At 38.4% G+C, this 11553-nt stretch overlaps 1 protein-coding gene across 1 annotated transcript in view; it reads left to right on the top strand.

The window, feature by feature from the left end:
- LOC108512568 (testis-expressed sequence 11 protein-like) overlaps positions 1–11553 on the top strand; it is a gene marked incomplete at both ends in the record, with an annotated part of 69830 nt that overhangs the window by 35780 nt on the left and 22497 nt on the right. The window contains one exon of the mRNA XM_017847850.1: positions 10851–10975. Within this exon, the coding sequence (XP_017703339.1) occupies positions 10851–10975 (125 nt within the window). The remainder of the gene's footprint in view (positions 1–10850; positions 10976–11553) is intronic.

Raw genomic sequence — 11553 nt, 5'->3', positions numbered from 1 at the left:
TTTTTTTTTTTTTTTTTTTTGAAGCAAGATCTTACTCTGTCACCCAAGTGGAAACGCAATGGAATGATCACGGCTCATTGCAGCCTTGACCTCCAAGGCTCAAGTGATCCTCCACCTCATCTTTTTTTCTTTTTTGTACAGATAGAGTCTCATTATGTTGCCCAGGCTGGCCTCAAACTCCTGGGCTCAAGCAATCCTCCTGCTTCAGCCTCCCAAAGTGCTAGGATTACAGGCGTGAGCCATCACACCCAACCCTACCTCACATACTTAGCATTTTTTGTGGTGAGAACACTTAAACTCTCAGTGATTTTTAAGAACAGAATACATTGTTATGATCTCTAGTCACCATGTTGTACAATAGATCTCTTGAACTTTTTCCTTCTACTCAACTGAAATTCTGTATTCTTTCACCATCTCCCTAATCTCCCTGACGCCTTAGTCCCTGGGTAACCACCATTCTACTTTGCTTCTATGACCATTCTATTCTGCTTCTATGACGTCAACTTTTTAGATTTCACATATGAGATCGTGTGGTATTTATTTTTTTGTGCCTGGCTTATTTCACTTAATATAATGTCTTCAAGGTCCATACTTTTTTTTCGTAAATGACAGGATTTCTTCCTTTTATTGAGGCTGAATAGTATTCCATTGTGTATATATACACACCGCATTTTCTTTACCCGTTTTCCACTGATGTAGAGTTAAGTTGATTCCATAGCGTGGCTATTGTGAATAATGCTGCAGTGAATATGGGAGTGTAGATACCTCTTTGACATATGGATTTCACTTTTTTTTTTTTGGATATTCTACCATGTAGTGGGACTGTTGGATCATATGATAGTTCTATTTTAATTTTTTGAGGAACCTCCATACTGCTTTCCATGATGGCTATACTAATTTACATTCCCACCTACAATATGCAAGGGTTCCCTATTCTCCACATCCTTGCCAACACTTGTTGTCTTTTGTCTTTTTTATCACAGCCATTCTAGCAGATGTGGGGTGATGTTATCATTGTGGTTTTAATTTGCATTTATCTGTTGATTAGTGATGTTAGACATTTTTTCATATACTTGTGGACCACTTGCTCATCTCCTTTTGAGAAATGTCTATTCAGGTCGTTTACCCATTTTAAAATCAGGTTATTGTTTCCTTCCTATTGAATTGTTTGAGTTTCATATATTTTTGGATGTTAACCCCTTTGCAAATGCCTGGTTTGTAAATATATTCTCCCATTCCATACATTGTGTCTTCACTTTGTTGACAGTTTCTTTTGCTGTGTAGAAGCTTTTTAGTTTGATGTAATCCCATGTGTCTACTTTCACGTTTACCAATGTGATGGAGCTTTTCCCCTATGTTTTCTTCTAGTAGTTCCACCGTTTCATGTCTTATGTTTAAATCTTTAATCTATTTTAATAGCTTTTCATATATTGTGAGAAAAGGGTCAAATTTTATTCTTTTGCATGTGGGTATCCAGTTTTACCAACACTATTTGTTGAAGAAACTGTCCTTTTCTCATTGTGTGTTCTTGACACCTTTATTGAAAACCAATTGACTGTAAATGTGCAGATTTATTTCTGGGCTCTCTATTTCCTTCCTTTGGCCTATGTATCTGTTTTTTGGCCAATACCATGCTGTTTTGATTAGTATAGCTTTGTAGTTTATTTTGACTTCAGGTAGTATGATGCCTTCAGCTTTGTTATTTTTGCTCAAGATTGCTTTAGCTAGTCAGGATCTTTTTGCTTCCATGGAAACTTCAGTATTTTTTTTAATTAATTTCTGGGAAAAGTGTCATTGGAATTTTAATAGGGATTGCATTGAATCTGTAGATTGCCTTGGGTAGTATGGACATTTAACGATATTTTTCCAATCTGTGAACATGGGATATCTTTCCATTTCTTTGTGTTTTCTTCACTTTCTTTCATCAGTGTTTTATAGTTTTAGTGTACATGTCTTTCACTTCAACATTAAATTGGCTTCCAAATATTTTGTAGCTATTGTAAATGGAATCATGTTCTTGATATTTTTTTCAGATAGTTTGTTGTTAGTATGTAGAAATGCTACTACTTTGTGTATGTTGATTTTCTATCTTGCTACTTAATTGAATTCACTTATTGGTTCTAAATTTTTTTTCATTGCATCTGTAAGGCTTTCTATATATAAGATCATGTTATTTACAAGCAGACAATTTAACTCTTCCTTTCCAACTTAGATGCGTTGTATTTTTCTCATGCCTAATTACTCTGACTAGGGCTTCCAGTAGTATGTTGAATAGAAGTAGTGAGAGTGGGCATCCATGTCTTCTTCCTTATTTTAGAGGAAACGCTCCCAACTTTTCACCACTGAGTATGATGTTATTTGTCCATTGGTCATATATGGCCTTTATTGTGTTGAGGTACATTCCTTATGTACCTAATTTGTTGAATTTTTTAAAATCATGAAATGATGTTGAATTTTGTGAAATGATTTACATTTTTTGGAAGAATTTGAGAAGGATTGGTATTAGTTCTTCAAACGTTTGGTAAGAGCAGTGATGCCATCAGAACCTAAGCTTTTCTTACATGGAAGATTTTTTGTTATTCATTTAATCTCTTTATTCATTATTTGTTCACATTTTCTATACCTAATAGTGGAATTGCTGGGTCACATGGTAGTGCTGTTTAGCTTTGTCTTAATTCTGACTGCTGTAACAAAAGTACCATAAACTGCATGGCCTAAGAAACAAACATTTATTTCTCAAAGTTCTAGAGTCTGTGAAGTCCAAGATCAAGGCTCTGGTAGATTAAATACCTGGTGAGGCACCACTTCCTGATTTGTAGATAGCTGTCTTTGCACTGCGTCCTCACGTGGTAAGGGACTTCCCCCGGGGTCTCTTTGATAAGGCACTAATCCTGTTAATGAGGGCTTTACCCTCCTGGCCTAAAGACCTCCAAAAGGCCCTATCTCCAAATACCATTACAATGAGTGTGAATTTGGCAGTGGGTGTGGGTGGACACATCCAGTCCATAACAAGCTTTTTGAAGAACTCATACTGTTTGTCCTAGTGGCTGTGCCATTTTACCTTCCTATCAGCAATTTCTCCACATCCTCACCAACATTTGTTATTTTTCTAATTATTATTATTATTATTTTGTTTTTTGAGACAGTCACTGTCCCCCAGGCTGGAATGCAGTGGTGCCATCTCAGCTCACTGCAACCTCCACCTCCCGGGTTCAAGCAGTTCTCCTGCCTCAGCCTCCTGAGTAGCTGGGACTACAGGCACATGCCACCATGCCCGGATAATTTTTGCATTTTTAGTAGAGATGGAGTTTCACTACATTGGCCAGGCTGGTCTCAAAATTCTGACCTCAAGTGAGCCCCCACCTCAGCCTCCCAAAGTGCTGGGATTACAGGTGTGAGCCACCATACCTGGTGATTTTGTTTATCTTTTCAAAAAAACTAACTGTTAGTTTCTAGTAAGACAAGTCTGGATGGCAATGAACTCCCTCAGCTTTTGTTTGGTCAGTCTTTCTCTCTCCTTCATTTCTGAAGGATAGCTTTACTGGGTAAAGTATTAATTGACAGGGTTTTTTCTCTTCAGCACTTTGAATATATCTTCCCACTCTTTCGTGGCCTATGTTTCTGCTGTGAAGAGCACTCCTAGCTTTATTGGAACTCCTTTATATGTGATATGCTGCTTTTCTATTGCTACTTTCAGGATCCTCTCTTTTATGTTGATTTTTGACAGTTTGATTATAATATGTCTTGGTGTTGTCTTGCTTGGATTGAATCTTATTGGAGACCTATGACCTTCCTGTACCTGTATATTTATCTTTTCCCCAGGTTTGGAAAGTTTTCTGTTGCTATTGATTGAAATGTGTTTTCCAGCCCTTCATATCTCTCTTCTCCTTCTTGAACTCCTATAATTCAGATATTTGCCCTTTTGTTGCTGTCACCATACTGTCTTCCACAATGGTTGAAGTACTAATTTACATTCCCACCAACGTTGTAAAAGCATTCCTTTTCCTCCACACACAACCTTGCCAGCATCTGTTGTTTTTTGACTATTTAATAGTAGTCTTTCTCTCTGGTGTGAAATGGTATCTCATTGTGGTTTTGATTTGCATTTCTCTAATTATCAGTGATGTTGAGCTTTTTTTCATATGTTTGTTGGCCACGTGTATGTCCTCTTTTGAGAAGTGTCTGTTCATGTCCTTTGCCCACTTTTTAGTGGGTTTTCTTCCTTTTTTTTTTTTTGAGATGGAGTCTTGCTCTGTTGCCCAAGCTGGAGTGCTGTGGCATGGTCTTGGCTCACTGCAACCTCCGCCTCCTGGATTTACACCATTCTCCTGCCTCAGCCTCCTGAGTAACTGGAACTTATAGGCGCCTGCCATCATGCTCAGCTAATTTTTTGTATTTTTAGTAGAGACGGGGTTTCACCATGTTAGCCAGGATGGTCTCAATCTCCTGACCTCATGATCCACCCGCCTTGGCCTCCCAAAGTGCTGGGATTACAGGTGTGAGCCACCACGCCCAGCCTTCTTTTTTTTTAATTTGCTTAAGTTCCTTGTAGATGCTGGATATTAGGCCTTCGTCAGGTGGATAGATTGTAAAAATTTTCTCCCATTCTATAGTTTATTTGTTCATTCTGATGATGGTTTCTTCTGCTGTGCAACAGCTCTTTAGTCTGGGAGGGCACTTTATTGGCCTATCAAGGAACTATGGGTAGGCTGTTTTGCATGGTTCACAGGTGGGCTGACTCCTGGAGTCTTTTGGCAGCCTGACCTTGTTCCTAGATTAGCAGCCAGGTGGGCCTGGATGCCTAGGTCCATGGGGTTGGATCTGGAGCCTATATCTACTGAGGTGGACTTCTTGATTGGGTCTGAAGGATTGGGTTTGGAGCCTGTATCCAGTGGGGCTGGCCTGAAGTTTAGGTCCCCATTGGCTGACCAAACACTAAAGTGGGCCTTGAGCCTGAATCTGCAAGAGCCAGCCAGGTACTGGAATGGCCCTTGTGCCTAGGTCCCCTAGGATAGGCCTGGAGCCTGAGTCTGTAGGGGTTGGCCTGGCACTGGGGTGGGCCTCAAGCCTGAGGACTAGGGCAGGCCTCAGTCCTAGGTCAATGGGTGCTGGCCTGGAACCTTGGTTTGTAGGAGTGGTTTTGGAGCCTCAGTCCGTGGGGGCTAGCCTGGCACCTGGGTCTATGGGGTGGTCCTAGACCCTTGGCCTACTGCAGCAGACTGGAACCCTGGGTCTACTGGAGCTTGGGGCCACTGAGACAGTCCTAGAGCCTGGAGCTGGCCTGGTTTTGGGGCAGATGTGGAGTCTCGGGCCATAAGGACTGGCCTGAAACCTGGGATTGTGGGTACTAAATTGCTATTTGGAGACACACTGGCTGGCCTAGAGTGTGAGAATGTGGGGATCTGCCTGGGGCCTGGGTCTGTGGGGGTCAGCCTGGAGGATGGGTATGTGTGTGCTAGCCTGGAGGCTAGGTCTGTGAGATCCGACCTGGGTCCTGGAGCTGCGGGAGCTGTCCTGGAACCTGGCTGCATAGGGGAAGTGCTGAAGCCTTGATCCATGGGGAACAGCCCAGCCCTAGGGTGTATTTGAATTGGCTTGGACCCTTGGTCTGCTGGAGCAGACTTGGACCCTGGCTTCACTGGAGTGTGGAGTGACACAAGCAGGTGTGAAGACTGTGTTCATGAGTGCCAGCTTCGTACCTATGGCCAGTGGTACAGACCTGGTACTGGGGCAGGCCTGCAGCCTGGGGCTGTGTGGGCTGACCTAGCTCTGAGGTGGTCTGAAAACCTGGAGTATGCCTGGATCCTGGGGACTGCAGGGGCTGGCCTGGCACTGAGTAGGCCTGGGTCCTATATCTACAAGGACCAGCCTAGAGGCTGGGTCCATGGGTGCTGACTTGATGACAAGGGCTGTGGGGCTGGCCTAGTGCTGAGGCAGACCTGAAGCCTGGGGCTATGGGGGATCCAGCTTCCTACTGGCAGCAATCTGGTGCCTGGAACTACTGATGTCAGCCTCGTCCTAGGGATGGAGGCTGTGTCTAAAGCCTGAGTCTGTTAGGACTGCTATGGCACTGGAACAGGTCCAAAGCCTGGGGATAATAGGTCTGGTCCAGCACTGGGGCCAGTCTGGAGCCTGAATCTGCTGGGGTTGGCCTGGTGATGTGGCAGTCCTAGAGACCAAGTCCTTCGGGCAGGTCTGGAGCTGGGTCTGCAGGATATGACCTGGAGTCTGGGGCCATGGGAGCCTGCCCAGTGATGAGTTTTACTGCCGCCAGCCCATTGTTGTGGTCTGAGGTAAATTCCAGTACTCACTTTCCCCTTCTTCCCCTAAGTGGAGGGTGTCTATCTTCATGCTTTATGGCCTGGGGTTGGGGGAGGGGTGACATGGGTATTAAAAAGCTGTTGTTTCTACACTCTTCAATGCATCTTTTCTATTTCTGTACCACAGCCAGCTGCTGAAATCTCTCACCTAGTTTTCAAATTGATGTTCTTGTGGGGAATGAGCGCTGGGAAGTCCTATTCCACCATCTTGTTGATGTTTAGTGGACACAAGCTCTTTATCAGACATGTATTTTGCAGATTTTTTCTTTTTATTAACACCATCTTTCATGAACAGAAGTTTTAAATTTTGACATAGTCCTATTTATTTTTCTTCTTTTATGGACTGTGCTTTTGGCATTGTATTTGAGAAATCTTTGCCCAGTGCAAGTTGACAGAAAATGTCTCATGTTTTCTTCAAGAAATTTTACAGTTTTAGGTTTACATTTATGTCTATGAACCATTTTAGTTAATTTTGTATTTGGCTCAAGGTATGGATTGAAATTTTTTTTATTTTTTTGCACATGACTATCCAATTGTTCCAGCATCATTTGTTTAACAAACTATTCTTTCTCGATGAAATGCCTTTGTGCCTTTATCAGAAATTAGTTGTCATATATGTGTGGATCTCTTTCTGGACTCTATTCCATTCCATTCTTCTATTCATCCATCCTTACACTATTCCCATACTGTCTTTATTAGTTTAAGTATGTAATGAATTTGAAGTCAACTTTAATAGATCCATCCTTACACTATTCCCATACTGTCTTTATTAGTGTAACTATGTAATAAATTTGAACTCCAACTTTGTTCTCTTTTCTAATTGTTTTGGATAGCCAAAACAATTCCAAGGCCTTTGTATATCCATATGAATTTTGGAATCATTAAGTTTTGCATAAATGAATTTTGATTGGGATTACATTGAATCTATAGATCAGCTTTGGGGATAACTGACATTTAACAACATTGCTGAGTCTTCCAAACCATGAGTAACTTACATGCCTCCATTTATTTAGGTCTTTAATTTCTCTCAGCAATGTTTTCTACTTTTCATTGTACCTGTCTTGTGCATCTTTTGTCAGATTTATCCCTAAGTACACTATATTTTATGCTATCTTAAATGGCATTTAAAAAAAATTTTGGTTTCCAATTGCTTATATTGGTGATATGTAGAAATAAAAATGATTTCTTGTATATTGATCTTATATCCTACAACTTTGGTAAACTCACTTCTTAGTTGCAGTACAGTACCTTCCCTGTAGATTCCATTAAATTTTATTTTATTTTTGTTTTGTTTTGTTTGTTTGTTTTTGAGACCTGTTCTGTTTCGAGACCTGTTCTGTTGCCCAGGCTGGAGTGTGGTGGCGCGATCTCAGCTCACTGCAATCTCCACCTCTTGGGTTCAAGCGATTCTCGTACCTCAGCCTCCCAAGAAACTGGGATTACAGGCATGCACCACCACGCCTGGCTACTTTTTGTGTTTTTAGTAGAAATGGGGTTTCACCACGTTGGCCAGGCTGGTCTCGAACTCCTGGCCTCAAGGAATCCTCCCACCTCGGCCTCCCAAAGTGCTGGGATTACAGGCATGAGCTACTGCACCAGCCCCATCAGATTTTCTAAATAGACAATAATGTTGCCTGTGAGTAAAGATAATTTCACTTCTTTTTCAATCTGGGTGCAATTTATTTTTTTCTTGCTTTGTTGCTCTTGTTAGATTCTTCAGTAAAATTTGAATAACACTGATGAGAATGGACATCCTTATCTTTTCCTGATTTTAGGGGGAAAGCATTCCGTCTTCTACCAGTAAATATGTTAGCTGTAGGTTTTTCACAGATATCCTTTATCAGGTTGAGGGAGTTCCATTTGGTGGTGGGAGGGGTAAGGAATGGATGTTGAATTTGGTTGTATGGTTTTCTGTATCTGTTGAAATGATCAATTTTTTAAAAATTTGTTAATATAGTCAGTTATATTAATTGATTTTCAAATGTTAAACCAATGCTGTATTTCTGGAACAAGCCCCACTTGATCATGATGTACACTCCTTTTTATATAATTTGATTTGCTAATGGTTTGTTTAGAATATGTGTATCTGTGTTCATGAATGAAATTGGTCTGTAGTTTTATATTCCTGTAATGATTTTTCTTTTGCTATCAGAGTAATACTGACTTCATAGGATGAATTGGGAAGTATATTCTCCTTTTCAGTTTTCTGGAAGAGTTTGTGTTGAATTGATATTATTTCTTCCTCAAATGTTTTTGGTAGATTTCACCAGTGAAGCCATCTGGCACTGGAGTTTTCTTCATGGAAAGGTTTTAATTATAAATTAAATGTCTTTAATAGATACAGGGCTATTCAAGTTATCTATTATTTATTGATTTAGCTTTGGTGGTTTGTGTCTTTCAAAAATTTGTTCCATCTAAGTTGTTGAAATTATGGGCCTAAAGTTGTTCATAATATCCCCCATATTATCCTTTTAACATATGTAAAACTTACAGTGGTGTCACCTTTCTTATTCCTGATATTTGTAATTTATGTCTTCTGTATTTTTCTTCCTGGTCAGTGTAACTAGAGGATCAATCAATGTAGAAGGTCAATTTTATTGATCTTCTCAAAGAACCCAGCTTTTGGTTTTACTAATTTTTCTCTATCAGTTTTGTTGTTGTTGTTGTTTTGGTTTTGGTTTTTTTTGATAGAGTCTCAAAAAAAACAAACACAACTCACTACAGCCTTGGCCTCCCAGGCTCAGTTTATCCTCCTGCCTCATCCTCCTGAGTAGCTGGGACCACAGGTGCATGCCACTACACCTAGCTCATTTTGAAATTTTTTTGTAGAGATAGGGTCTCACCATGTTGCCCAGGCTGGTCTCAAATTCCAGGGCTCAAACGATCCTCCTACCTTGGCCTCTATTGTTTTTATCTGATTTCTATTTAATTTATTTACGTTCTTATCTTTATCATATCCATTCTTCTGCTTTCTTTGAGTTCCATTTGCTCTTCTTTTTCCTATTTCCAAAAGTGAACACTGAGGTCATTGATTTAAGACCTTTATTCTGGTCTATCTAGACAGTTAATGCTACAAATTATCACCTAATTACTGCTTTAGTGACGATACACAAATTTTGATATGTGATGTTTTCATTTTAATTCAGTTCAAAATACTTTCCAATTTAACTTTTGATTCCTTTTTAAACTTGTGGATTAGTTAGATGTGTTACTTATTTTCCAAATATGTGCAGATTTTCCAGAGAACATTCTTTTGTTGATTTTTAATTTCATTTCATTGTAGTCAAATATTATACTTTGTATGACTTTAATCCTTTTAAATATATTGAGACTTGTTCTAGGGCCCAGAATATTGTTTTTCTTGGTAAATATTTCATGTGCACTTGAGAGGAATGTACATTTTGCTGGTGTCGGGTTGAGTGTGTTATAAATGTTAGTCACATCAAGTTGATTTAGTGTTAAGTGTACTGAATCCTTGCTGATTTTCTGTGCTATCAGTTATTGAGAGAGGATATTGAAATCTTTGACTATAACTGTGGATTTGTTCATTTCTTCTTGCAGTTCTACCAGCTTTTGCTTCTTATATTTTGAAATTTTATTGGGTGCATAAGCATCTAGAGTTATGTCCTCATGATAAACTGATTCCTTTATTGTCTTGAAATAACCTTTTATTGCCAATAATATTCTTTGCTCTGAAATTCACTTTATCTGATATTAATATAGCCACTCCAACTTTCTTTTGATTACCTTCACTTTAGTGTATATTATCTCATCCTCTTCTTTCAATCAATTTTGTTTTTATATTTCAAGTGTATTTCTTGTAGGGGGCATATATTTAAAAGTTGTGTTTTGTTTTGTTTTCAGTCTTACTATCTCTGCCTTTTAATTCGTCATTTGGTCATTTATATTTAGCATAGTTATTGATACACTTATATTTAAATTTAGCATCTTATTAATTATCTTCTGTTTGTCCCATTTGTTCTTTTTCCTTTTTTCTGCTTTATTTTGGATTAATTGTATTTTATGTTTACATTTATCTCTTTTGATTACTAATTTGAACAAATATTTATTTGTCTATAGTACACACATTTAACTTGTCGTATTCCACCTTTAAGAATATAATGGAATACAACACACAGCTACTCAATTTTTTATTTTATTCTGTATTATATTTCAAATTATGGATGTACCAAAGTGTGTTTAGCCCATTCATTATGATGGAATTTAGGCTGATTTCATATTTTACTCTTACAAACAATGCTGGATGAACATCCTTATATATATTTGTTTACTTTTGCAAATATATCCATAAGATAAATTCACAGAAGTGCAGTTGCCCAGTTGGGCATTTTTCTGGTGTTCGAGTCCTCCTTGAAAGTTTATCAACTCACATTACTTTAAGAATACTAATATTTTAAAGATATTAATGTTTTAAAATAAATTCCAAATTCATTGTGGCATAATTAACCATAGATATGTAATTTCTTTTATTAGAGTATATCATTTTGTAATTGTTTTCTTGTTTTTCAGCTTTGCAGGCAATAATTACTTTAGAGAATGTATTAACAGATGAAGAGTCAGAAGATAATGCTCTAGTTGCAGAGAGAGATTCACCTACCATGCTTCTAAGTTTAGCTGCCCAGTTTGCTCTAGAGGTAATTCATATGTATTCATCTACTAGATTTTATCCCTTTTCCATTTTGAAAGACAATGAATAGAATCATTATCAGTTAGACACAGGAGAGACCTTTACCCTTTGTTTTGCCTCATACTTTCAGGCCAGACTTGGTTGCAGAACTGCTTTATTTCTTCTCATTTCGCTATAATGCAGACTGAAGTAAATGAAACAGTGAGGTAACAGAGTTGTGCTCAAAACAACATAAAATAAACATAGCAAAACATTAATTTTAAAAGAAACTCCAAATTCAAAATGCCATACCATGTCAATAAATAGCTATCTATATAGAAACTTATCTTTCTCATCAATTTAAACAAAGTGGTTTAAATTTCTGTGAATCCTTTGAGTTCATAACCACAAAACAATGTTAGTTTAGAAGTGATAAATAATTGTATCCCTGTTTGTTACTTACAGAATTCTGGTTTTATTAATATATTGAATTAGGAAAAGTATAGTAGCATCTGTGGAGCTCTTAGACTAGGTTTGAATACTGGCTCTGCCATTTAATATGTGCTTAAGTTCCTCAAGTCTTAATTTCATCCTTTGCAAAATAAA

Source organism: Rhinopithecus bieti, unplaced genomic scaffold (genome assembly GCF_001698545.2).
Source record: "Rhinopithecus bieti isolate Rb0 unplaced genomic scaffold, ASM169854v2 scaffold_31047, whole genome shotgun sequence".
Taxonomy (NCBI): Eukaryota; Metazoa; Chordata; class Mammalia; order Primates; family Cercopithecidae; genus Rhinopithecus; species Rhinopithecus bieti.
The sequence above is the reverse complement of the archived record's forward strand: the minus strand, read 5'-3'. Positions and strand labels throughout refer to the sequence as shown.